Source organism: Pezoporus wallicus, unplaced genomic scaffold (assembly GCF_028554395.1).
Source record: "Pezoporus wallicus isolate ANWC-B61680 ecotype Strahan unplaced genomic scaffold, APGP_CSIRO_Pwel_v1 contig_6274, whole genome shotgun sequence".
Taxonomy (NCBI): domain Eukaryota; kingdom Metazoa; phylum Chordata; class Aves; order Psittaciformes; family Psittacidae; genus Pezoporus; species Pezoporus wallicus.
The window spans coordinates 1,008,973-1,036,912 of NW_026635738.1; the positions used below are offsets into that span (position 1 = coordinate 1,008,973).

The 27,940-nt window shown below is 53.6% G+C and overlaps 1 protein-coding gene across 3 annotated transcripts; it reads right to left on the minus strand.

The window, feature by feature from the left end:
• Positions 1-275: 275 nt before the first annotated feature.
• On the minus strand, positions 276-27,827 carry TRAF7 (TNF receptor associated factor 7). Of its 3 annotated transcripts, XM_057398098.1 has the most exons (21): positions 27,736-27,827; positions 18,512-18,630; positions 18,251-18,308; positions 17,057-17,148; positions 13,639-13,755; positions 12,293-12,385; positions 10,583-10,616; positions 9,341-9,524; positions 8,491-8,625; positions 7,355-7,572; positions 7,081-7,154; positions 6,196-6,244; positions 5,603-5,730; positions 4,533-4,615; positions 4,092-4,131; positions 3,591-3,707; positions 2,408-2,530; positions 1,974-2,093; positions 1,652-1,783; positions 1,291-1,410; positions 276-1,044 (listed from the first exon to the last, which is right to left on the minus strand). In XM_057398098.1, exons 2-21 carry the CDS (start codon positions 18,590-18,592, stop codon positions 1,030-1,032), a joined length of 2,013 nt encoding a protein of 670 aa, XP_057254081.1. In that variant the 5' UTR covers positions 18,593-18,630; positions 27,736-27,827; the 3' UTR covers positions 276-1,029. The 3 variants fall into 3 exon arrangements, with proteins under 3 accessions (XP_057254081.1, XP_057254082.1, XP_057254083.1); XM_057398099.1 differs by lacking the exon at positions 13,639-13,755; XM_057398100.1 differs by lacking the exons at positions 17,057-17,148; positions 18,251-18,308; positions 18,512-18,630; positions 27,736-27,827 and adding an exon at positions 14,014-14,403.
• Between the last annotated feature and the right edge of the window lie 113 nt (positions 27,828-27,940).

A 27,940-nucleotide genomic window follows, 5' to 3' on the forward strand; every position in this document is an offset into this window, starting at 1 on the left:
CCAGGTTGGACACAGGGGCTTGGAGCAAGCTGCTCCAGTGGAAGGTGTCCCTGCCTGTGGCAGGGGTTGGAGCTGGAGGAGCTTTAAGGTCCTCTCCAACCCAAACCAAGCTGGGATTGTATGAACTCACCTCCCCATGTCCCTGCACCCCTCCAGGATGAACAGCGCAGCTCTCAGCAGCACCAGGCACAGGATGGATGCAGGAGGTGCCCCAAGCCTGGTGCTGGCCACTGGTCCCCACCACGAGCCTGCAATAACTCACACTGGGCAGGAACAACTCTTTCCACTTTTATTGTCAATGAAGAAATAACCAAATCTATATTACAATCTTAAAAACAGTAGAAAATGTGAGTAAAAATGCAACGGAGTCTTTTTAATGTGGAGACCATTATTACATGGTGGTGAACAATGGGCTTGTGTTATTTGAGAACTAGCTGTGGCATAAAAATCGTACCTGGCTACTCAAGGAAACACCTCTTCCCACACAGATCAGCCTGACATCGTGGCAGTAAAATTAAATACTAGAGACAGAAAAGGGGTCAGGGTCCAACCCAGGGCAAGGCCTAATGCTCAGTTCCACCACTGCCAAGGGCACAGCCTCCTCCCAGTGTCACTGCCCTGGCTGGGCTGGCTCCTGCCTGTGATAACTGAGCCATCCGGTCCCATAGGTAGCCCAAGGGCTGTGCTGCAGCCACACTGGTGCCCCATGGGCTGGAGGCTTGGCCCTGGCCCCAGAGGCTGCTCCCTGGCAGGGGAGATGCAGGCAGAGGAGTGCAGCCTGTGGTGATGGAGGTGCTGGCACCACAACAGCGGATCTGAGGGAACATCTGGAGCAGCCATGGCCTGGACCCATCCTGAGAGCTGCCAGCGGGGTCCGTGGGGAGGGAACCGGCCGGTGGGCAGCAGCGGGCAGTGGTCGGTGTGGAGAGGAGCTGCAGCAGTTGCTCTGGAGTGGTGGTGTCACCCAGCAGGCGACGGAGGGCAGGAGTTTTTGGTCTTTCAGTGTGCAGGACTAGGGTGGTGTTCTCGCTAGCACGTCCAGACCTGCGGTGCAGAGACAAGAACCATGGTAGCGACTGTTCCGAGCAGCTCTGTGGGCTTCTCTTCAGCCTCTTGTGGAGCTTCCCTTTGGGCATCCAGCACCCACAATGCCCTCTGCCAGGAATTAAATCTCCCACCCATTGAGAACCATCCCTTCTTTGTTTGAAGATGGCTCCTAACTCATGTAATGCCCCAAGTCCTAGGGCTGGAAGAGACCAAACCATGGAGGAGAAGCCTGAGGGAACCAACCTTTACAGTGCTGTCCACGGCGCCGGAGAAGAGGCGGCCCCTGGAGACTGCGAGGGCAGTGACACTACCCTGGTGTCGCAGCAGCGTCTGGGTACAGATCATGTTGTCCATGCTCCACACCTATGGGGACACAGGAGGTGTGAGCCAAGCGAGTGGCACAGGGCTCTGGCACAGCCCTGAGCACCAGGAGGGATGGGAGATGCTGTGTGACACCACTGATGCGATGCATGCAGGGGTGAGGATGAAGGGATGAGGATGCAGGGGTGAAGATGCAGGGAGGAGGATGAAGGGATGAGGAGTCCCCAACCTTCCTTTCCAAGGCTGTCCCTGCAGATGCAGCTGCACAGCCCTGGCCACGTACCCTTAGAGACCGGTCATACGATGCACTGAAGACTTTGGTTTGATCCGGTGTGGAGATGACAGCGAGGGCATAGACTGTCCCCACGTGCCCGGTCAGCGTGCGGACCTGCTCCTTTGTCTCTATATCCCAGACCTGTGAGATAAGAGCAGGGCCTGGAGGTTGCAGCAGGCTGCAGGCCACCAGCTTCTCCCCCCAGAGCGTTTCCACCTCCATGTGCATCTTCAGGGTGGGCGCTGTGCCATGAAGAGGACAGGCAGAGACAAGCACCCATGTCCTCGCCCAGCCTCAAGCCAAGCAATGCCTCCAACCCCTCAGCCCTTACGTGGATGAGGTTCTCGTAGGTGCCACACACGATGTGGTGGTTGGTCACAGCGATGGAGTAGACGCTGCCTCCTGACGTCTGCAGCACGTGGACACACTCCAGGTTGCGGATGTCCCAGATCTGAAAGAGAAGCCGGAGCAGAGGCAGGATGAGACCCATGCAGGGACCCTTTTCCAGGACGGAGCTCCCTTGAAGCTACTCTGCAGCGCTGAGTCAGCCTGGCTCCCTGTGTGCCCACATCACAGGTGTATCCAGCTGGGAATGGTCAGTACCGATGAGCAAAGTCCTGTTACCTTATTTAACTGCCCAGCTTTGAACATCAGGGCTGAAGAAGCTGGGAGACCGCACCCCCTCTGTGTGTGCCTGCGCACACAACCCCGTCCTGGATGGCACCAAAACCTGACTTACAGCTGGCACCAGCCTCAGGGTCCCACCTTGATCGTTTGGTAGGAGCCACTGTAGAGATAGTTCTGAGAAGCCACCAGCGCCCGCACCCAGTGGTTGAGGCCTGTCAGCTCCTTCTTCAGCTTCAGCTCGGTACCTACAATGTCCCAGACCTGCAGCAAGCACAGACAGACACACAGACATGCAGGAGGCTATCAGTGGGACTGGAGCAGCCTCCAGCACTGCCCAGCCAGCACAAAGCCCTAAGCTCACTATGGGGAACCTTGTGCTGGTTCTGCCTGGGGGGAACTGCCTGAACCCACTGCCTCGCAGATAAACCACACAATCACTGTGCTGAATAAGCATGTTCCTACTGGCCTGGGTGAGCCAGCTCGGAGCCTGCATTATCACTGGCAGAGCCCCTTCCCTAGCAGAGAACCCTAAACCAAACCTACAGTAAAGAACTGCAATGGATTACACTCCCAGCCTGTCCAAAGCTCCATTCCCACAGCTCCTGGAAAACGATGCTTGAAACCCTCAGCACAAAGGGACCAGCAGAGCTCACTCCCCATTCCAAGCAGAGCTGCTCAGCTCCTCTGGCAGAAAGTGGCTGAGGATAACAAAAGAAAAGGCCTCAGGTTCTCCTTCTGCTCAGGGCTGTCTCATTGCTCCTCCGGGCCCTAGATGAAGAAAAGAGCATGTGCCTTCCTACAGACGGACGGTCCCATAAGCTCACACCAGGAGCTGGAAGCAGAACCAGGGGAATCCAGCCAAAGCTTTAAAGGGCAACTTGCAAAGCTGTTCCCTGATTTCTGCATGCTTTAGGTAAAGAATGCAGATTCATGATCCTCTGGAGGGGGTTTCAAAACAGAGAGCCTGGGTCCCCAGCCGATTCTGGACCGCAGGCACAATTCCCAGTGGTCTGAGTAAGGTCTCTTGGGGGCCCAAGGACACACACACTCAGGAACTGCCGAGATATTCCCCCTGCAGCCTCAGGTTCATAGAGTTTGAAGGAAAAAAGTGGTTTTCAGCCAAGTCCCAGAACATCTTTGACCTCAGCAGAGCAAGGGCTAAACCTCTGCAGTGCTGGCTGCTCTTGGAGCTGTGCTTCTCTGTGTGGCTCAGACAAACAACAAGGTCACCTACACACCAAAGTGCCACTTTCTTCCTGTCTGGACCCAGATGCCTGCCAATGTACCACTGGTCCCCAACCAGACCACCCCAGAGCTTTACCTTGATGGCTTTGAGAGAGCCACTGAACAGCATGTTGTGTGAGGAGACCAAAGTGCAAACAGGATTGTCGTGTGCTCGGATCGTGTTCACCTTCTGCAGGTTCTGAATGTCCCACACCTGCAAAGGAGAAGAAGAATGAGCATGAGGGGCAGGCCCCTTGTGCTGGAGCCCTTTCCCTTTGCCTCTGCAGGCAGGGAATCACACACAGGAGAGGGCACCAGGGCCTGCTACAGACTGATCACCCTGCCCCAGCTCAGCACCAGCCTCCTGCTCCCCATGCAGGAGCAGGGAGTGGGAAATACTGCAGGAAACAGCCAAATCCAACCCAGGAGCAAGCTGGCTGAAGGCAGGGTGTAAAGCACACACAGGGTTATCAGTCTTAGACCACTGGCAGCTGAACAGCCTTAGACAAAAGAGGATGCAGGTCCCTGCCCTACAGCAGCCTGGGGCTGGGCTGTGGATCTCACACCCCAGAGGAGAGCAGGGGCCCTGGGTACTCACAATTATGGTGCAGTCAGCAGAGCCACTGTACAGCTTGTTCCTGTAATGGACCAGAGAACAAAGAGAGGTCAATGAGGGACAGTAATGTGCTCCCAAGGGGTTCCCAGCACTGTGCTGGGCCAGGAGCTGCAGTCCCACAGCCTCACTGGGCCAGGACTCAACACACCAACCCCAGGAGCAGAACCCAAGTCCCATGGGGAAGCCAGGCCCTTTGAGCAGGAGGCCAGGCTCCTCTCTGGTGACCAGGGAAGGAGCCAGGACAGATGGGAAGGCCAAAGAGATTCACACTTTGTCAATTTGAAAGAGCAAAGGGACAAGATGTGCCTCTCATTCACAATCTTGGCATGTGCAGGACACAGGATGGGAATTGTAAGGCCATGCTTAGGAACCCCAGTGCTCTGCCCCCTCTCTCTGCAGGGGCAGGTGTCCCTCTCCACTCACCCCTGGATGCAGAGAGCCAGTACAATTCCATCATGACCCTCCAAGGTCTTTTGGCACTTGTACGTGGTACAGGTATCCCACACCTAACAGGAAACACAAGTGAGCAAGAGGGTCACAAGCCAGCAAACAGAGCAGCTGGGACCGGGGCAGGACGTCAGCAAAGTCACAAAGGCACCGAAAGGAGGAAACAGGCTGTCAATGGGCACCTGCCTGCGGGCTCCCAGGCACGGATAAGCCCGGCTAGGGAAGGAAATGTACTGCAAAGGGTCAGGTTGAAGTCACTGAGACACTGACAGCAGCAAACAGCAGCTCTGCCTTTCCCAGCCCTACACCACACACTGAACCAGGAAGGCAGCTCTTGGGCTCCTGCTTCAGCAACTCACACCCTGTCTTAGGACTCCAATACCACTGCAAAGGTCTCCCCACTGAGCTCACACCAGTCTCTCAAAGAGAGGGATGTGGTGCCCAGAGCAGCCAGCGGAGAAAGCTGATTTCTATCGATTAAATACATTGATGTCCGTTTTCTTCCACGTGGCTCTTGCTATTGCTTGAAGAAACCAAACCCCAGCTCTGCTCCTGGCAGGGCAGCCCATGTGGCTCCCCAGCCCAGCCAGCAGCCCCCCCAGTGACACTGGGAGCTGTTGTTTAGGTCAGTGCTGTCAGTGTGAGTTACTGAAAACAGGACAAAGGAAAACAAACACGCCATAAAATGGAGAAGGGACGGATCTGAGCAGGGAATTGGCTGTTTTCTCTGACGGCTTTTTAGAACAAGGGGAAATAAAATCAGAAGCTGAAATAAGCTGGAATGCTCTGAACACCATACAAAGCAAAGCCAGCAGCAGCAGGGATGAGATTCTAATCAGGCTTTGCAGAAGCCACCATTTGTCTCTCCACAGTTGGAGACTAATCACACAGTGCTGCCCTGCAGAGAATTCTGTCCAATTGAACTGCAAAGAACCACTGAGATTCTCTGGGAAGTGGCACCTTCACCCCCAGACTGCAGCCCAGCTCCTGCCCCACCTGATGCACGTTTCCAATGCAGCAGCTACATGGCAGAGGCGAGCTCTTACCTTAATGGTTTTGTCTGAAGAGCCACTGAAGAGCAGGTCTCCAATGGAGTAAACGCACAAACACCAGACAGGGCCCTGGTGGCCCACAAAGGTTCCCTTGCACTTGAAGATCTGCTGAGGATCATAGGCTGCAGAAACAAGAGGGCAGGTCAGAGGCGGGACAGTGCTGTGCCTGGTCATGGTGCTTTAGGAGGGGACAGAGCTCCCTGCACTGGCCCAGCAGGTCCTTGCACTTCACCTTGTTGCAGGCCAGAAGGAGCCTCGCATCCCACCCTTGGAGCTCATCAACGTATCATTGCTTTGAGCCCCAGCACTCATGTCCCTAAAGCAGCTCCTGGTTTGGACCTAGGGAGGCCAGAGGTGCAGAGTCCACCTGACATTGACATCTCCCCAGCAGCTAAGACCCCTGCAACACTGTGAGCTCCCCTTGGCCAGTGCTTCTGGCAAACTCCCTCACCAGTGCCTTCCTCCTGCAGGAAACAAATTCCTGCTGCACCCAGAGACAACTCTGCATAGCTGTGACGTGGCCTAAAAGGGATTCATTGGGCCACCACCCCAAACCCAGCCTGAGAGGAGGAAAACCTGAGACTTACATCCAAGGATGCCCATGTTGAGCCGAGCATTAATGTGGGAGAGCTCATCCTGTGAAAGAGAACAAGCTGCATGAGCTGCAGAGCCAGCATGACCAGCCTGGACTCCTGGGCATGGCCTTAGGACTGTCCCCTCCACTCTAAAACCACTCTTGCCTTTGGATAGGTCTCTGATTGGAGGTCTCTCCTCTAGGACTCCATGTGTACACCCCTCTGTCACCTCCCTCCAGAGGCCACAGGGCTCTGACAGCATCTCAGCCCTGTACTGAGCTCTTCAGTATTCAGGCAGGCACAGAAATACCTTTAGAGAATTCACTGTCCTTGCTCTGCCATTCACCAAACTGCTAAAAATACTCAATCTGGTTATGGGACTGCTTGCTCAGCTGGGCTCCTGAAGCCCATCTTGCTCGAGAAGAATTAGAAGATCTCTTTGTTCTCTCCTCCATGTGTAGTCTCCTCCACAGTCCACGGAGGAGACTACAAAGAGGAGCCCCACTGCGTCCATGGGGCTCCTCTTCATTAGTTTGCATAGTCAAAGCAGGGTGAGCTCCTCCTAATCAGTACATCCAGTGGGATGCAGCCTGCCTGAACTAAGGAGGAATGTCTATCCAACAGCAGTGCTTGAATGATGTCTGAAATGATGAGACAGCTCTCACTCCCAGCTTGTTAGGAGGGACCTGCTTATCTTCTTGCTTTCTCTGCAGGCAGGGAGAAGGGGATACTGTCCCTGGCCAGTATAAAAGGTACCAGGCTTTGGAGCAGAAGAGTGTCTCCTGGCTGACACAGGGAACCACAAAGATTCCCCACTGCAGGAGAGGCCTAACCAGCAGCAGAGCCAGGTAACTGCATTTGTTCCCTACTGCACCCCAGGGCCCAGCCCCTCCTCACGTTCAGCATGGAGGCATCCCTGCGGAATTCCATCAGGTCCTCGCTCAGCTTGCTCTGGTTCTCGTCCAGCACATCTACAAGAGATGAACAGGTCCTGTGATGTTCTGGCAGCAGAGAAGTCAATGGAACCCCTATTTGTTCCTCTGCAAGGAACATCCGAGCCTCCTGAAACTTGCTCAGCATCAGTTTTAAACAGGGAATGAATCTACCACCCAACAGAGAGCTGCCCTGTCCCTACAGCTCTGACCACAGAGCTCACCCGGCGTGGACTCACCAAACTTGAGCTCCAGGTTCTTCTCCAGCTGATCAATCTTCTCCGAGAGCTTCCCCAGCATGGAGCGCAGGAAGGCAATTTCCTGGTCCTTCTGGGCCATTGCCACCTGCATCTCGTGGAAGCGGTCATCTGTCTGCTGCAGGAACTCCTTCAGACCCTCAAACTTGCACGTCTCCAAGTGGGTCTCATAAGTGTCTTGATTTCCTATGAACGTACACCTAAAGAGGAAGGCAGACGCTGGCTGGAGCAAGGCTCGTGCTGCAGGTCTTGCTCAGCTGGCTCCTCAGAAGGTCTGAAGCCTGTGGTGGGCCTCTGCCTGCTCTGCTCCTCCTACCAGGAGCAGGGGAACTGCAGTTCACCATCCTGATGGGTGTAGGCACTGCAGGGCAGCACAGAGGCCAAGCAGCTTCCATAATACCCACCAGGACGTTGGCCTCAAACTGAACTGTCTGCAAGGAAAACCAGATCTTGGCAAGAGACAGAATATGGTGTTGGTTTGTGTGCTCACCAGGAGCCCATCTAGAGCCATCAAAACCCATGGATAGAACAGCAGCCAACCTCAGCAGATGCTGCCTTGGGCCTGCAGCATGGCAAGGAATCAGGGCTGCCCTCTCAGGACTTGTCTGTGCCAAGATGGCTTGCTTCTGCCAAGCCATCTCTTCCTGTAACAGTAACTTGGAAGTGTGCATCCTGTGAGGAGCCCCCAGCCTGGGCTGCCCTCCTGCTTGGGTGAGAAACAACCCCGATCAGCACTTCCCTTGCCCTGGGAGAAGGTCGGACTTAAAGCCACTGCCAGGATGCTTGAATTACTATTGTACTCATCCTCCTCCCTGCGTGGCCCTGGCCACATCCACTGACTCTCCTCCAGCTGATTCTTCTCCCTACACACCTCACCCTCCTCCTCCTCACCTCAACAGCAGAGCTTACATCCGGGCAGTGACCTGCCTGTTCTCCACAAGAGCCTTGGGGCTGCCTTCTGCGAGCCCCGCCAGCCTGGTTTCAGTCTTCAGGCCATTGTACAGCACTGGGGAGAGGTGCCCAGAGCCCATGGGGCTACCCTAAAGTTGTGGTAGCCAAAATGCAGCTCAGAAATGAGCTTGGTGAATTCTTGCCACTAAAAAGCATCGGCTCCTTACCCGTACTTGGAGTGGGGACACTTGATGTGCTCACACTCTTTCAGATGTGCCTCCAGGTTCATTTTGAGGAGCGGGGGGCAGCTGGGGTTATTGGGGCAGCGAACGGGCCTGTAGTCACAGCTGCTTTCATGATCTCTGCCCACGGAGAGAAGCCAAAGGAGGGAGAATCAGCAATAAGCAAAACTTAATGGAAACAACAGAAATTAGCAGGAAAGGAGGAAACAGCCCTGTGAGACTGTCAGGTGATCGAAAGCCTCTGCTTCAAGACTGCAATTACAGCTTTAAATTCTTATTTGGGCAGTAAGCTGAAAGTAATAACAGGCCACATTTACAGAGGAAACATCTACTTCTGCAGCTGATGGGCTGAGCCCTCAGGCAGCTATCAACAGGCAATGGGCAGGGGACAGGGAAGGCAATGAATGCATTTGGGATGGGGAGAAAGCCAGATTCCAGATTAGGAGGATATAACTAGAGTATCTCCTCACACAGAAAGAATCCCAAAGTCTCTGTTTGACCATAACCACAGTGTTTCAATCTAGATGTGAGGTGGCTGCTTTCAAAGTGCATCCCTTGTCCTCATGACATGGGTTAGCGGTGGACTTGGCAGTCCTGGAGTAAAGGTTGGACTTCATGGTCTTTTCCAACCTATTTGACTCTATGATGCTGAGACACTGAAGTGCGAGCAGAGACCTTTCCTGACACCAACCCATGTGCCATCATCCTACGACTGAGACACAGCACCCTCAGGTCCTGCCCATTCTCACAGCCCTGCACACCCCAGCAGCCACAGGGCAGCTCAGACAGGAGAGCAGGCTGCTGGTGGTGGGGCACACTGGTGAGAAGCACTTACTTCCTGGCACTGAGCTTGATTGTGAAGGGACAGCCGCGGGGATCCACCTCGAAGGCTGCGGGCTTGCTGCTGGCCGCGGGCCGGCACCCGTACTTGCAGTGAATGAAGAGCTCCCCGATCTGCTCGGCCACGGCGATGTTGTTCACCACCACGGTCAGCTTGGCATTGTCCACCGGGCACTTCTCTGCCAGGCAGGGGAGCAAAGGAGACATCAGCAAGGACTGAGCCACTGCAGGAGCATTTCACACAGCTCTGAGCCTCCTCTGGCCAACAGAGCCAGCTCCCACATGGCGGCAATGGAACACGCCATGAATATTCACTCAAGGTCCACAAGCCACTGTTCTGGGTTTGTGCTGGGGCTTGGTGAAGTTATTTATGTTAATGCAGGATCATTTGAGCTAACTGCCCATGAAAGGTGACACTGATTCAGACTACCTTGTGCTTGCTGAAGTGTGAGTGTTCCCAGTAACCACAGACCAAGAGATGCCCCATACATAACTCAGCTCAGCACAGCACTGCAGGCCAGGGATGCTGCACTAAGCAAAGACATGAGCTTTGAGAACAGGAGCAAAACTGAACAACCCAGGATTGCAACTACAAAGCCTTCTGCTACAGATCTGTTGGTTGGGATAGATGTAGCAGGACACGGTCGCAAGGAATTAGCATGGAAAGCAGAGAGATGCCTCCCATGTGGAACATGAACACCTTAAGGCAGGAAGAGCTGCAGAGTCCAAACCAAATGGCAGGTGGTTAGGCCAGGCCAGCAGTCAGGCACTTGGGCTCCATCAGGTTTCTGGAAGAGCTGGGTGAGCTAAAGCAGCTCCAAGTGCTGCTGTGCTGGGGCTCAGCACTATGGGATGAGGGAGGAGGGCTTTGGTGGGTCCCTGTCAAACACAACCCCCCTGCTCCTCAGGCAACCACAGAAAAGCTTTCTGTCTGCAGTCAGTGGGTAAACCCTGGGCAAGCTATGCATTATCCTGGGATTATCCATTGCATTCTCCAGGATTTGAGAACATCCAGTGCCCAGACCTCTGGTGCCATGTTAATAGCATGTACCATGAGAGCTCGGAGCTGCACAGCCACCTGTGCCCCAGCCCCTCACTGCTGCAGAGGCACCCTCTGACTGGCAGCTCGTTTCAAGCCCTTCAGACATCTCTCTGCAGGTCTCTTTCGGAGTGAAACCACACAGACCAGAACACAACAGCTTTTGGCTGCATCCCACACAAGCAGTTCTGTACTCACCAGATGTTAAGGCACATCTCCTACAAAACGTGTGCTGTGGAGACAAAGAGAAACAGCAGCGTCAGCATAAACAACATTGGACAAATGACTCCCTGTGGTGAATGATGGGAAAGGTGGCAAATATGAAAGGCTGTGGCTCAGGGGCTCAGCAGATGTTCTACCTGCTTACAGCTCAGTCTGCTCTTGTGTCTGCACCACAGGGCAAAACCCAGCTGCTTGCTCCTGCAGCTCGGGGTGCAACACGGGTCCTGTTCCTGAACATAATACCTGTCAGCAGGTATTACGCTTGAAACTTTGAGGGTTCTGCCCTGTTCAGGATCAGGCTGTGATCATGTGGCCAGCTAAACCCTATCAGTCACACTGATACTCCTACCCTCCAAGTCTGCATGGGGTTTCTCTACTTCACTTAAGGCCCTGTCATTCCTCTCATGTCCCTGAGCAGTCCTTAAGAGGAAGAGCGAGAGCAAATCTGGCCTCTCACTGTCCTTGGCCAGTCAACCCATCACATATACCCCCCTGTAGCTCTTTTAAGCTCCTGCTGTCAGGTGGATGGGACAGCTGGTTTGTAAGCCCATTGAATGCACAGTAAATTTGGCCACTTTAAATATATCTCTCTTTATTCTTACAGCAGAAATGTATACGAACAATTGAACTTGATAAAGCAGCAAACACAATCTAACATGCTAATGGATATGAAGGGAGGAACAAAGGATGCGGCAGCATTTCACTGGTCCTGAGCTTGCCCCAGGGTTCCCTGGAGCCTCCTCACCCCATTCCCCTGCTTGGCAGCAGCACTGGAGAGGTTGCAAGTCACTCCTCAGAGCTGTTATCTGCTGCCCTGCTCACGCAGCCTCTTCCTGCCCTGCACAGCTGCATGGTGCTCCCTCCCGAGCTGCCAAACCAGGGCTACAAGTGAAGGCAGGCTGCTTCCTGCACCAGCTTTTTGTTTCCATATTAACCAGTAAATCTCAGTGTCTCCACGAACTGGTGCTTACTGAAATGGTGCAGTGAATCTGCACCCACTTTCAGCACCTTTGGGGATAGCACCCCCACTGCAATAAACCATCCTGCTCTGCTTTTGTTGCTGCAGCTCCATCCCAACAATCGGAAGCATGTCAGAAGCATTAGAGAGCCTGTCATAAAGTCATCTTTCTCCGCATGTAGCACAGAACCATAACAATATACAGTTTCTATTAAATCCCAGTAAAATGGAACATACAGGAATATTCATAACACTGTGCCTTTCATTAGAGGATCTCAAATCCCTCTGCAAGCATTAACTAAATGAAGCTTCAAGCCATTCTTGTTTTATAAGAAAGATACTTCACAGCTGAAGAGCAGCCGCTCCCGGGGTGCTCAGGAGGCAGCAGCACCCTGCAGAGCCCTTCAGGACAGGGAATGGGGAGGTTCAGACCTCACTGAAGCCACACAAAGGGGCTTGAATGGTGCCAGTTCTCCTGGGAAAAGCTGCCCCATTTTAAGCTTATCCCAGGCTTCTGTGGATAAGTGCTGAGTGCCCCCCCCCCCCACTGCAGGCTGGTTCAGCATCTCTGCTCCGACACTGGCCTGGCTCCCTGGTCAGGGGCTGCCTTGTCTTTGCTCACTCAGGCTGACAGTGATCAGGGACAATCACTGGGGACAGTCAGGGCTTGGCTGCAGCTCGCACAGCTGTGGAGCCCACGCTTGTGATCTGCCAGAGTGCTGCCTTACCCCACACGTTGTGATGACCGGATCCTTAAACACGCTACAGCAGAGCTGGCAGCACAGCTTCACGGACGGCTGTTCAGCAAACACCAGTGGCTCCTGCAGAGGAGAGAAAGGGACACAGAGAGCACGGGGTTAGAGCCTCCAGCTCTGCAGAAAGAACGAAACAACTCCTCAGCGGTGATCCTTTGGGAGCCTGGGGCACAGGGAACACCAAGGACTGGATCTGCTGATCTCCAGGGTGTAAGAGGTAGGGAGGAGTGCACTTGGGAATGGCTGGAGACCCTCAGCTCATCACAAACCGAGGGCCACCAGCATCTGGCTGGATCAGGACCCAATCAGGACCAAGTTCTTTCCCCGAGTGACTCAAGTCATCAGAACTGCATGATCTGCACTGTCTGGTACTTTTTGCTTGGTTGGACTGAACAGAGAGCTGTCAAAACCATCCCCTGCACTAAGCCTGAAGTTTAAAAGCGATTTTAAACCAGCTTGTCCCTCGGTGTTTTTAAAACCTCCTGAAGGAAAGGCTCTTTCACTCCCTTAGGAAGCAGTAACAACATCACTTCTGCTGCCACAGGCCCATCTCTCCAGTTCTGTTCACCAGCTAAGACTGCTGGAGCTCTGAGCAACGTCCTTCCTCCCACAGCAGCACAGCTCTCCCCTCCACACCAGAGCAGAGTTTCACATTCCAGAGCATTTCAGATCAATCACTGCAGCTCGGGCTGTCCTTTCATCCTGTGTTCCCTCAGAAATGCAAACACAACCCCCCCTGGGTTCCTAAATATGAAACACACTTTTATCCCAGATCAGCAACAAAATGCTGCCTGGTCTTTTATGCATCCAGTGTGGGGTTAGTTACAAAGCTCAGCTTAACAGTGCTCTCCCCCAGCAAGAATAAATGTGGACAATTCCTTGCACCCTCCTGGGGCTTACAATCAATCAGTGGGGTGCCACAAGGCCCTAAATGCAGGATGGGGCTCTGAATAAGGGGGGAAACTGTATTAGTCTCACTGCCTGGGGCTAGACCACCAGCCTAAAGACGGGCAACCCCTACTGCTGTGCAGCAGAGCCAGGGAGGCCCACATGACCTTGCAAAGACTTACAGTTGTTCCAAGAAGCAGAAAACTCTCACCATTGTCCTCTCTTTACAGACAGGGAAATGGTGCACAAGGAGGCAGAGAAACTTGCAGGAGTCAGTGGTGGAAACAAAATTAACACCAGGAGTGCTGCCAGGCAGCCATGCCCCAAAACCTGCCCACCACAGCTCCACGTACTCACAAGAGTCCACAAAGGTACTCTTTTTGACACTGAACTTCCTACTACAGCTCCTTCAGACAATCCCAAATACCTACTGGCTCCTCCTCTTCCTCATGGAGTGAAAACGTGGAGCGCAAGGACATGTTGGACTCGGAGTGCAACGAACGGACGGAGATAGCGGAGTCGGAGCGGCGCGGAGTGCTGATGGGAGGCTTCAACGAGAGGAAAACCAGCCCTGGTTAGAAAATCATTCCCTTGCTCCAATCCCCTCTGCACAGACTTCAAGCTCAGTGTCCCCCCTAAACAAAACTCAGTGGCCCCCACAAATTGCACGTCTCACTGCTGCCTGGAACGCTGCTCCATGCTCCAAGACAGGACAAGCATCAGTCAGGTTGAAGCTACTATACCAAGCTGACAACTGAATTCCAAGCACGTAACTTTCTCAAAGGTGCATTCCTCTGCATACTTACCGTGTGCACCAGCAAAGCAATGGCTTGGAAGAATTAATCCTTCATGGAAAGCTTTGGAAATCTCCCCCAGAGACAGCACCAGCTTCTGCAATGCCTCTAATCTCTGCAGCAGCACTTGTTGTTTCACTCGCTATCTAACTCTGCCAAATTGCTTTGTGTAAGTGTGGAGACTTCCTTCTATTGAATTCAGTGCAGACTGGCTTTGTCGCTTCCTGCTCGGGAGGGGACAGCTCAGTGGACACTGCATGCACCAATCAAGGACTATCCCACTGCTTACAGCAGCCTTGGGATTGGCTTGGAGGGAACGCTGCTGCTGGAATATTAACCAGCGGCACATCGCTAAGGGTGGAATATCAACCAGCAGCACGTAGCCAAGATGGGATTCGGGGTCAAAGTGAAGCTGGAGAGTCTTCAACCCATGGGGTGACTGGACTTGGGGTCCAGCACAGCACAGACCCAGCTGGGTTACTCCAGAAGAGAGGCTGCTGGGAAGATGGGACTGGGAAGAGCACAGAGAGCAGCAATAAGTCTTCAAGGATCAGATGAGCTGATGAAGAAATGGGAGAATGAAGCCATGAGCATCAGACCCTCAGCAGCAAGAGATGACCAATGCCCAGGCTACCTGGCTGTAGGCTACATCAGTCACAAACCCTTAGAAGTGCTGACAGAAGGAGCTCTGAAGGTCACTGGCCCTGCCTCACTGAAGAGGGATTCTCCCCAGCCCTGGCACTGCCCTTCTGGAACAGGGAAAGCTGCATGGATGAGCCTCTGCTCTTCTGAGATCCTCTCCTGCACTACCTGGTGTGCACAACAGTTTTCCCTCCTGTTCAATCTGAACCTCCAGAGGCACATTTCATGGGCTTCCCCTGGGTGAACGTGTGCAACATCAGACAAAACCAATGTCAGGGGCCAGGAAATTCAGCAATGGAAGATGTGAGATGAGTTTCAGAGGCTGCTGCCTTCCCCAGAGACAAACTACACTGCAGTGAGTGCGGAAGAGAAGCCGAGCAGGATCCTGCTGGTTCCTCACACTGCTCTGCTGCTTCATTTTCATGCTACCAGGATCCTAGGAGCTCAGAAATGCTGCAGCTGCTTTGAAGCCAAAGCATAAAGCTCTTTTTCTTTAAGACAGCATATTTACTGGCCAAACATGTAAACCTTGAGGAGGCATGGTTATAATGAGGTAAATCAATTTGATGGGCATCCACTTCATTATTTTCCTCCACTAGTAACAGAAGCCACTGAAATAACAAGAATGACTGTGCAGAGCTCCCAGGCTGGAGGTGACACAGAGAGCAGGGCAGCAGGGAGGCTGCCTGGAGCAACATCCTGCATGGATCACCGCTGGAAAAGGGGGAACTGCAGCCTGAGAGCACTATCAGGAGGCAGGGGAGCAAGGCACAGCCTTACTAGGCTTGTGCCACACTGTGGGCTCATTCCCCTGGGTCCTGGCTGGTGTTAACTACACAGGAAAGAAGAAAGATCACTGCACCTGGGCTGTAGAAACAGCACTGAATGGCAGAGGTGTGTGCTGGTATTTAATACCCCTCGAGATATCTGCAGCCTTTGTTTTTGCCAAGCAAACAAGGTTAAGAGTTGACAAACCTCAGCTGGAAGATGGATAGCTTGTGGCTGGCCCGTAACTCAGTCCAGCCTCTGCTTCAGAGGTGAAGCTCCCTGTAAACATTCAAGACTTTGGACATCAAGTCAGCTCTCCATCCAACAGGACACATCTGCTTCAATACTGAGCTGTAATCTTTATGTGCAGCTCCCACCGTGTCAGCTACAAAAGCAGCTCACACACAAAGGCTCTAATGCAGTCCTCGCTCCTGCTCCCTATAGGCACAGTGAGGCAGGGAAGCCATGGCACTGTTTTGAGGGAAGATGACAGCAGCCACTCAATCACTCCTGCCTCGCACCCAGAACAGGCTGCTCTGCTTTTGGTTTCATTAACAGAAGCTTTAACAAGACAGAAAAAGGGGTGGTGGATGTTGCAGGAGGGCTCTGACTCGTCTCGAGCTGTCTTTCTGATGGCTGATGAGTCCTTGGCAGCTTCTGGAGAAGGGAAAATTTAGCCATGAGGAAGGGAAATCCCAGGTTATTCCTTGACAAAGCGAAGGAAGCTTCCTAAAAGCTACGATTCTATGGTTCTGTTCTATTCCACTTACTTCATTTGAAGTCTACTCCTAACATGCTTCAATCTAAACAGGAGCTTGTGGTTACAAGATGGGGCTGTAGCACTAGGGACAGGAGAAGGTCAAGGCCTCAGAGGTGCCCATCCGTTCACTGAGCTTTGCTTTGCTTTGCTGCTCTTGATTTAGCTGATTGAATTTCTCTGGAAGCAGCTAACCCGGAGGCCTGTGGGGTCACTGGATTCCCCCAAAAGAAGCTGCTCAGAAGCGAGTGTGATGGGTGAGAAAGCTGGGTATGAAACTGGGAAGTGCTTGTCTGCAAAGATACCGTGAGATACGGGAATGGTTTGTGTGAGAAGCCCCCGGTGATGTAATCCCCAGGTGATGAGCACAGTCTGTAGTGTCCCACATCCCACTCTGCAGGCTTCAAACCTGCTTTTGTGGTCAGAAGCCCCATCTGGAGGTGGAAATAGGAATGGATTTTCTGGTCGTAACTGCAGGGGCGGTTGTGCTGCTGCATGGTCCACCCAACACACCCCAATCCACACTGACTGCCCCAGTCCCAGCCCCAGACATCCCTGACAGCAGCTCTGCTTTCTCCTGAGCTTTAAGACCCCCGCATCAGGAGGCAGGCACATCCTCACAAGTAGGCCTGTGAGCTTTGTACCCACATGCCATTCTCAAGCAGTCTGAAAATGAGCACCAGCCTACTGCCCAGGTCAGAATTACCCTCTCTGCTTCCCCACTGCACCAACCATGGGAGCAGCCAGGAAATGCTGAGGCTGGTCCTGCCTCTGCTACAACACAGCACATGGGAACGATGAGGGAGGCAGAGAAGTCCAGAGGAGCACCAGACATCTTTCATTGGACATACAACCAGCTAAGCCAGCCAGGTCCCTGGTAACACCTACCATGCCATCGTCCTCATCTCGTGGGGAGTAGGTGAGTGTGCTGGAGGAGGATGGTGTCCGGCGGTGCTGTTTGAAAGTGTTGGTCCCGTCAGCTTTAAAGCAAACAAAAAGAGAAAAAGACATTTATTCAGGCTCCTCAGAGACATTTCCAAGCTACAGCTCAGTCTCCATAGCTGTAAGCACTCCTTAGAAAAGGAAAAGATTAAGGATTCCCCAACTGCAGTTCATGACCTGGGTATATCAGGCAGAACAGTCCTGATCTCTGACAGCTCGCTGACATGCACACAGCCCTTTGAAGGCAGCTTGCCCAGAAAAGAGCACACATAATATTCTCCCAGGTCCTTAGGTTAAAATCCTATTAAAAGGAAACCTTATACTCCCACATATCTCAGTCATCAAGATCTGCTTTGATCAAGGGAGGTCTGGATATTCTTGTAGCACGAGGGAAGCATGTTAAATTAAATATGAGAGAGTTGTATAACGATCATGTTACTGACTTATATATAATTGTGACTGTAAGCACCCAAGAGTCCTAAACCATCTAGAGCCCAGAGCCCTGCACCAATGTAATCCTAACACCTAACTCAGGCAGATGTTCATAAATCAGTGTCAAGGGCCATGGTCTGTCTCTAGCAAAATACAGCTTACTCTGAAATGAAACCAAACCTCTTCCTGCATTCACCCCCGTGTCAGGGCTCAGACTTCACCTGCTGTGAGGAACAAAGCTCAGGGATTTCAAACGAGCAGGAACACTTGCACCCCCTCGTGTCTGAGCTAAAAACGGCCGCGGGGGTTTTACCCAAGCATCCCGAGTGACTCACAGCCAGGCAGAACGGAGATGGGAATTTTCAGCGCTGGGAATGACTGCGTGACAAGTCACAGGGCTAAATAAGCTTTGGTACCGAGCTCTGGATCAAACCCTGTTGTACCATCCTGATGGCAGCAGGGGCTTCCCAGTGGAACTGTTAAATCTGCCTAATTTCCATGTGCACGCTCCTTTCCATCATGCCTCGTGATGAGATGCCATGATTAAACACCACTTAGCTGCATAATACCGAAACCAGCACCTCAGCGCCTGACTCTAATGAAACAGGGATTCTCCCAACAGCTTTGTGAGGTGTAAAACAACAAGAAACCTGTCAGGAATCACACCTAATGCTTTGGGGAGAAGCTCCATGCACGGAATACACTCACCCTTTGTGATGGTGGTCACAGGAGGGTAGGCTGGTCCAAAAGTTGTTTCCATTCTTGTCTGAAACATTGCAAAGTGAAGGTCAGTGTGATCAGGGCAGCACAGCCCAAAGGCTTGCTGCCTTTGTGCAGACGTATTCCCAGCTTTTACTTGTGGATACTGGGATTTTTAAGAGGCAAGAAAACACCTTTAGTTTCAACAGGCATCTTCACTGTCTCAGAAGAAAGGATAACATAAGAAGCAGCACCCCCACTGAGCCTTACCCCGTTAGTGTTTTCGGAAGGGGTGATGCTCGTTGTGCCACTGGAGAAACGATTGTAGCGAGCGTTCTTGTTTGAGCTCATAATCTAACCCAGCATCTGTTAGTCGTGGGAAGTTTGCTCTGTGGAAGAAGAAGGACAGAGTCAGGTTCGTTGTATTTTCCTGTGCTCAGAGAACGCTCTCCTATAGCATTAAGTCCAAGGATTTACCTACACTCACCTGGAGCTCCAGAAGCAAGTGGAAAGGGCAAAGTGAGCTTCCTTCAGATCATTCCTGATTCATTCCCATTTTCTAAACGTGCATTTATCTTTTAAAATAACCCAAAGACGGGAATACCCGGAATCATCACCTGCTTTTAAGTACACAACTGTTTGAACAGCAGAGGAGACTTCTCAGGAGATGACTCTACAAGAGCATCCCACTGGATCTTTCAGCCTGCTGGGAGCTGAGTGCACGGAGGGCAGGAAAGGTCCCTGGATTTAAAGCTATACCAGTAAAACCCTTATCCCATTAACTGGGAGGCTCAAGCTGAGCTGACCTGGACCCCAGAGCCCACGGTGCTTGCTCATTCCCAGCTTTGTGACTTAGGCCACTTCCTGAGCACAGGATAGAAACACCCCAATCGGTCACCAGGGCTTTGCTTTAATGGGGTTGTTGTCACTGCCTTCCTCTCTCCAAGGACTCTGATGAAGGAAGAGGTGCCCTAGAAGCTCAGCAGCCCCACATCCCCATCAGGGGGACAGAGAAGGATGCCTCCAAGGAAGCCCCTCTCCTGAGCAGGCTGTGCAGCACCTTCTGCACATCCAGCCAAGGAAACCAAAGCCAGACCTCCCCTGCAGCCCCAGAACTCAGGGCTGTCTTGTACTGAAGAGTGTGATGAGCACAGGCCTCATCCTGTTCTTGTGCTGAACTCAGTGGGAGTTTTGCTATTTAATTCAAAGCCCTGGGCCGTGCTGCTGAACACAAAGCCAGGCAAAAAAGCCCACGTTTAATTGAGGCACATTCGCATCAAAGGAGCTCTTTCCAGCATGATCTGAGCTACGAGGTCATGGAACCCATGAAAGAAACCTTGCTCTCATGTAAGTGAGACGGTTGTGATGCTGGATCTCACTCCCAGTTTCTGCTCAGAAACAAGCAGCACAGTCTGGATTTGCAAGAGAAACCCTCTCCCGCACAGTCAGCAGATGGGCTCCTTTCTCTTCCTCCATTGTTTACACAGGTTTTGACTGGGTTCAGTTTTACAAAGTCAAGTATTACACAATAATGATCTGCAGAACACATGGAGTTTTTTAACCTCCCGTGAAACCCAACACTGGCTCCAGGGCACAGAATAATGCTGTTGTTCCAGAGAATGTGATGAGACGCTCTCAAAGAGTCTCCTTCTGAGCCAGGGTACCCGTAGGAAGGAGCTGCACCTCTTCTGTGCCATCGGATGGAGATGCTTCTGGCTTGAGCAAAGGGTTCCATCCAAGACAAGGGCTCAGCAGGGCACTGAGCTCTCCTCCCAAGCTGTCCCTTCATCTGTCATCCCAGACAGGGACTCTGTGCTCCAGGAATAAGGTGCTCAGGCAGGGTCCTGCTTAAGTGATCCCTTTACATCCAAGATATAGTTAAGTCTTGCTGCTCACTGTCAGTATCAGAGTCCAAGGGCTAAACAGACCAGACAGACAACTGCAGGGAGGACAGACAGGCCAGAAATTGTTTGCTAAGACACAACCCAAGTCCCTTTTTGCAGGACAAGAGCCAACCACCAGCAAAGGACACCACAGAAGGTGATGCTGCAATCAGCCAGCACGGAGCTCCTGGTCCCTGCTGAGATGGAACCACTCAGAGCAGGTTTCTGCACTCCTGCTGCTCACACTTCCAACGTGTGGGGAGCTGAAGTGTCTGGGGTGGTTTTAGTGATTGGTTTTATCTTCTTGGAGGGTCACAAGTCCTAAATCTCCAGGCTCTTCATAAAGGAGACCACTGATTTCTCCACCTTGCAGAAAGGGAAACTGAGGCTCAAAGAGAGACACAAGGTAGCTGTGACCTGGGGCCTCCCAGTCCCTGCCTAAGGGCATGGCCACCTCCTCCCTGAGACCAGCACAAGGCAGCCTGCACACGGGGCTGGTCACATCCTGCACTCACGTTTCAAACACTGCAAAGGCAATGCTCAAGCTGCCCTTGGCCAAGAGCTCAGCCCTGCCTGACACAGCACTTCTTGGTGCTCGCTGCGGTTCTGTATCAGACATCTGCCAGGCTACAGCAGCAGCACAGTCCAGGGAATCACTGCTCAGGGCTAAACCCTTGGAAAAAGCTGCAGTCTCAACCCAAAACCCACCAAAACCCCATCAAACAGAAATCCCAAGCCCAAACCCGTCTTAAAACCAGGGATCTGGCTAATGTTTTCCACACGTCTGCAAGCACTGTCCTGGCCGTTTGCAAATGCCAGATCCCTCAGGAGATGCTGAGCAGAGTTGTTGGAGCTGTCTCAAGAACAGCAGGAATGAAGCAGTGTTGTGCTGCTGCATCATGGAAACCTGCCGAGCTGAGAGCTGGGCTCCAGCAAGCGGGAACTTTGGCCACCAGGATCCTGTTATTCCTTTGCTTAGAGCACGGACAGCAGAAGGCACGGGGGGGGGGGGGTGGTCTAAGAGGATGGGCAATGCCTTTAGGTAACACATTGCCTGTGGCCCCATGAGATCTGAACCCCACTGAGGCTCTCACCCTCTGCAACCGTGGCCAAGCCACCGGAGCTGCTTCCTCCCTGCAGTCTCCTTAGTTCATCTTCTGCACAGTGTATATGGACCACAAAGCCTGAAGATGAAAGTCTTTGGATTCCTATGGACTCTGCCTACCTGCAAGCAGCAGCAGGAGCCTGCTCCATGCCTTCTCCAAACAGAAACCCGAGGAATGTGAGCAATGGAAACAATGTGGGCTATCAGCCAGGCTGCAGAGCGCCAGCAACCACACGCACATCGGATTCCAAATCTCTGCAACCACCACACACAGGAAGCGTTTGAACAGAGCAAACACCTCTCCAGAGCACTGCCCACTGGCTCCTTCACATCTTCCTAAAGGTGCTGAGAAAGGCCTTTTCCAGCTGCTAAGAAGTTAAAAGGAAGCAGACAAGAGCTGGTGTTGGTGACATGAATACCAGCTCCCCGCAGCACCTGCAAACATCATCAGATCCCTGAGGCTTGTGTTGGCATCTGAACCCCGTCATGGTTACAGCAAAATAGGTTGCAGAGCACCCTGACACCTGCAGTGAGAGGACACACTCGGTTTGATCAGAAAGAACAAGAACTGCTGCAGGAACACAGCACAAGCATTGAAGCAACTTCAACAGCACCGGGCTGCTGACACACGTGGATCCCTGTGGCTGAAGATCAGGTTGAAAACCCAGCCTGGATCCAGGCTCCCCTTGCCTGGAGGGCATCCTTATTATGATTATTACTATTGTAACATGGAACTTTAGTGGTTTTGAGAGTAAAAAAGAGGGGGAAAAATCCACCCTGGAAAAGGAAGCTGTGGGGACCCACTGTTTGCTAAGTCACCCGCCTGATAGTAACCAGATGGAGGGGAAGGGAGAGGTTTCAGTACTTGCACAACACAGGGATCAGGTCGGGCTTCTGAGACTCAGGGAGAAGAAAAGCCTTAAAATTCCTCCTTCAGTAATCCAGGCAAGCAAAATCCGGCCTCCAGCAGCTGCAGGGCTGGGGAGAGCAGGGCTCTTGCTCCCCACTGCAGAGACCAACAGGACCAACCCCATCTCTGCACCTCATCTCAGGGACAGGAACCACCTCTGGAGCAGTGGCTCAGCTGATCCTCTGCTTGTGCTAAAGAGCTTGCCCGCAAGAGAGGTCTGGTGGGACCAGTGTGGTCTCCCTCCTCTCAGCCCCAGAGCACAGCCTCCATCTGCTATCCCCAATACCCAGCAAAAGATCCTTACAACCAACCTCAAGATGAAGGCCAAGGCTTTGAGGGGGGATGTGGCATGAGGAGAAGGGATCAGTGGGGTATCTCATCCCCTGCAAACATCACATAACCTGCCTGGTCCCAACTAGGAGCCAGTTCCTAATGGGGGAATCACAGCATTACAACAGCACCGCTGGGGTCTGTGCTGGGGCTGCTCTCTGGGGTTACAACATCTCTTCACTAAGAAACTTGTCCCCATCTCTGCCTTACACAATCACCAGCCCACAAAGCTCAGCACCATGCTCTACTTCTGCTTTGTTCTTCCCACCTCCCTCTCTCAATCTACTGAAGCTGTCTCTAAGGTTCTTCACCCCTCAGGAAGCTGCTGGGTTGGCAAAACTGGATATCCACACAGCAGGGCTGTCTGCTGGAGATGGGTGCCGCTGGCTTCCTGCGCAGGGCAGGGATGGGGTTATCCCGCTCCCGCTGGGAACAGCCTCTGGGTGATGTGGCTTCCCTCATTTCACAGCCTGGGGACTGATGGCACATGACAGAAGCTTCCGTTCCTCTTACAACACCAGAACAAGACGGGTGACGCTTGGGAGTATTGGCACATCACTGGGAAATACTCTTACAGAAGCTAAACCTGCTGCTCCATGGGACAAGGAGCAGGCAAGCAGGTCCTGAGAGCAGGAAGTGCAGGCCCGTGGACACCCCTTTCTCACTGCATCCCGAGCTCTCATGCATCCAGGCTCCAGGGGAGGTAACAGGGCTGGTCCATCCAGTCCAGGTGGGGCAGCTCCGGCCACCCTGCCCTGCAGTACCGAGGGGCTGCCCTTACATCTGTGAACTCATCTCCTGGCCCACAGTGACCTGCAAGGGAACATCTCAGACCAAAGCACAAACGAGGCAAGACTCAGGAGCTCAAATGCCAACACTTCTACAGAGACAATCACGGGACAGTCACATTGGCCTGCTCTGTCAGTGTCTCAGGTGGAAACAGCACTCTAAGCGCTTGTGAACTGCGTTAACAGGGCTTAAAGAACACGTGTGGTGACGAGGACTGTCAGCATCCAGTCTGACTCGTAAAACACGGGCCATAGGAATGTGTGTAATGTACAGCAGACTATGGAGATAGACATCTCTCAGGGCAGGAAGCAGAGGGTGGAGCTCAATGGTCACTGCTCAGGTTAAAGACACTGCAAGAGCCCCCCCTTCCCCCGGGGAACTGCTGAGCAAGCTTTGTCAAGGCTGTAGGTGAAGGTGTTGAATAAAGAGCGAGCAGCAGCTCTGGTCTTTGCTTCAGGAGGGCTCAGTGCAGGCAGAGAAACTTCAGGGAATGACAAATGGAATGATCACAGAACGGTTTGGGGTGGAAGAGGCCTTAAAGCTCCTCCAGCTCCAAGCCCCTGCCACGGGCAGGGACCCCTTCCACTAGAGCAGCTTGCTCCAAGCCCCTGTGTCCAACCTGGCCTTGACGTTATCCCTAATCCAGCTACTCTGAGCGATGGGAAAATACGAGGCAAACAGATGGCAGGATGTGGTCAGGCCCGTGTGCTCTCCAAACTGCTGCAGAACTGGGACCAGGCAGAGCAATGCTCTCACCCATTTCTCACCCTCCTGTTACCCAAGGAGAGGTCACTGTTCTTAGGCTCCTCCAAGGCCAGGCTCAGATGCTGAGCTGTGCGGTCAGCACTAGAACATAAAACGTGAGCAGCAGTTCAGGCTTACTGAGAGAGCAGAGCACTTCCCTGCTCTTTGGTTCTGTGGAGCAGAAAGAGCCTTCTCCTTGTTCATAACGCATTGCGTTGCTCTTCAGAGTCACACAGGCTGTTGGGAGGTACCTCAAGCAGGACCACGGTTGTACTGAACCGTCAGCAACGACCAGAGCAGGGCTATCTGTAATTGCTGTTGCTTTTACCAGTGCTCCAGCTGGCTGCAGAGCTGAGGGAGCGTCTGAACACTGCCATCCCTTTGTGCAAATGCAGCTCAGAGGGACATCATTTAGAATCAGGTGCTTTTCCTACAGGGTAACAAGCCCTTGGGAGAGAAAAGCTTTTGGCAATACCTCATGTTGAAACCTAAAGCATCAAATGTGCCTGTAACCTGATCAAAAGTGACTGCTCTGGGGGAATGAAGCATCTCTTTTCCCCCAAAGCCTAACCTCAAGTCAGAACAGAGGCCAATGTTCAGTGCTGTTTCCATGACTCAAAAGCCACACCTGAAGCTTCCATGTCAGGAAACCTGGAAGCATTCACCTACTACAGCATTTTCTTACTCATAAGGCCACAGACCCGGGTTCAGCAGCACCCAACCCCTGCAGCTGAGACCAACACCCTGGCAAAATACCACGAAAGCAGTGGTCTCCTGCCCTTTGCTGGACAAGCACGGGTTCAGAAAGACACCAGTGGATGGGGACACTTCCACTGTGCCAAATCTACTGAGAGCTTTCAGACAGAAGCACCATTCAGTGTCCCACAAGCACCTAACACCACACTGGGAAAGCTGGATCTAAATCACTCCCCCAGGGTACCATCAGCAGCTGTACTGAGGCCAGGATGAGTTAGGATGAGGCAGGGGGAGAGACCACCTCTGCTCCCAAACCTGGCTGCTTTGCTTAGAGAACATAGAGGAGTTCCACTTCTGAAACCACCAGAAACCACCTCGGGAATCACTTGCTGGGTTGCTACAGTCAAACACTACACATCCTTGCAGAGGTCACTGCGAACATCAGCATACCACAGCTCCAACACAGGCGACAGGTACCCGCTTCGAAACTGGCGCTGGGTTTCGGACACCTCCTGCTTCTTCACCAGGATCCAGCCCCAGGGATGAGAACCGTTCCTCCCTCCCTGCCTGCTAAAGCACAGCAGCCCCCGGGGAGCACTGCAGAGACAGCCCTGCCGTGCAGCACCAGGACAAGCACCATTCCTGGGAGGAAACTCACCCTCGGCTGTCCCGGCAGAGCCCGGCAGGATGCCACCATGACCGAGGTCCTAAGCTGTGGGCAGCTGCTCCTCGGTCAGAGTCTCTTCCGCTATCTGTGCGTGCGTGTGTGTGTGTGTGTGTGTGCGCGGCTCCTCATGATGCAAACACAAAGGCATGCGGAGCAGTGGGCGATATGTAAATCCAGCTGGAAAATCCCAGAGCTCAGCCAATCTCCGCGCTGCCTCCCCTGGCTGCTCCGAGCTGGAGGGGTTTAGGCCAGTGCAGGACAAACAGCCACTCTCTCAGTCCTCTGATCACAGATCTCCAGGGACAGCACAGCCCATCCTCACTTTACAGGGAGTTGGAGGTTCTCCCCCTCTTTAGCTGGTTCCCAAGCTGCTCTGTATTCACACTGGCTACCAAACAGCCCAACAAACAGCCTTTGTTCGCGGAGACAATCCAAGGAAATCCATCCAGTTAGCTAAGAAACACCACAGAAAAGGCAGAGCTCCTGAGCAGGGCTCGCCCCACTCACGGTGGGGACTGGTACTGCCGGGACACCCACCCCATGCAGCAGAACAAGGGGCTGAGGCTCTCCCAGAGCAGGTGCTATCCCTCTCCAGCCCCCCAAGCCAGCTCCTGCAGTTCCACACCTCATTACAAGCAGGAAGGTCACTGAGGCAGCTCCCAGCTCGGGCTGTGCTGATGCTGAACACGGGTAAGTTGGGGTGCTGCTGCCCTGCGGGGGGTGCTGAGCTTGAAAGAAGGGTTACACACACCCCTGTGAGCAAGCACCCGCCACCTCCCTCATCCCAGGCGGCTGCTCCAGCCCCTGATGCAACCCATGGGCAAGGGGATGTGCCAGTGTGTGCCTCCAAACACCCACAGCAGAGGGGCACAGGCAGGGAAGGGAAGATGAGGGACTTGGGGGCATCAAAACGGGGAGGGAAGAGTCCTGACAGACTGAACGTGCCCATGTAATCAGAGTATTCCGTGAAGCAGGAAGGGGTTTGTGTCACAGTGGCTCAGTCCCACCACTCTCAGGCGGAGTGGCCAGGATCACACTGGGAACCAAACTGCCCAAAAGCCATGGATTTGGGGGTTTCCCCCTTGGCTTCAATCAACACGGTGAAAATTCCCATTCCAGTGACACTACCTGCATTCCCTGCGTGTGACGCCCTGGTCCCAGCAGCTTGGTTTAGGTTTCCCACAGCCACTTGGTCAAGTTTACCCTCCCTCACCATGAAACCTTCCCTTCCGCAGGGCAGCTTCCCCTGCAAGCACTCTGCTGCTGCAGCAAACCAAGCTGCAGAGCTGGAGTTACCACATCCCTTCTCAGCCTGGCTTGTGACAGCAGTGCCCAGGACCCCAGGACTCACAGGGGGACCCAGCACACTGAGGACAGGTCCCTGCATGAAGCACTTGAGTTTCTGGTGCCAACTGCCCTCAGCAAAGGCTGTCTGGAGCCGTCCTTCACTCACCCAGCCCTCTCCCTTCATCCCAACAGATGCTGTGGCTGTAAATAAAGAGTCACTGACAGATAAACGCTGGAAGCCACAAGGCAGCAGCTGTTTAACAGCAACACTAAGTGCTTAGTACAGGCTGAACAGAATACACTGCTGGGGGGGGGGGGGGGGGAAATGCACCAGGAGGCACAATTAAAGCGCTGGGACTGAAACAAAGCGCTTGGCAGCAGCGTCAAAGCTGACAAAAACGCTGCCAGGCTGGAGTTCTGCACAACACAGTTACCCCTGCGGGTGCAACATGGATTGTTCCATACATATCAAGCTTCACCTGTGTTTGTGCACCAGCTTTAATCACACACCCCAGCAGAGCCTGTGTTTGACCCAGTGGAGCTCAGAACCAAGCTGCACTGGAAGCTGGCCCTCACCTCTGGCTCTCAAGCACCACAACGGGCTCCTCAGCTCACAGCCACGGCTCAGGCAGGAGGAAAGGGTTTGACAGCGGGTCCCTCGGCGGGGCAGCAGCTCCGGGATGGCAGCAGAAGGGGCAGCACTAAACAGCACGTTTGCAACGGACACCTACCAGCGAATACCCCTCATGGCGCAAGTGGTGCCACCGAATCACAAGGGAACGGCGTTACTGGAGCCCGCGAAAGAGCCACCGGCGACACGGGCGGTAACGGGGCAGGAAGAGGCAAAACCGAGCCCGCCATGGGACGCACCAAAGGGAAAGCAAAGCAAGGCGCGGGCGGGATGCGCCGAGCACCGCAGCAGCTCCCCGGTGCCCCTCAACGACCATGGTGGCTCCGGCACAGCGCTGGGAACCCAGCAACGAGCGGCCCGAGCGGCCCCGAGCACCTCCCCACAGCGGGGCCGCCCCCCGGCCGCGGCCCAGCGCCCCCGGCGCTCGCTGCCCTCCCTGGCCCCGCTCGTACCTGGCAGCGGCAGCGGCCGCAGCGCCGGTGCCCGGCCCCGGCACATCGCGACCCCAAGCCCGCTACCCGCTCGTCCGGCGGCTCCGTTGCCGCCCGGGCCGGAAGCGCCGCTCCCGGAGCTCCTCGGGAGTTGTAGTCCATCCGCCCGCTCCTCCCCGCGCCTTCCCGCGCAGCCCGGACTACAACTCCCAGCACCCCTCGCGGC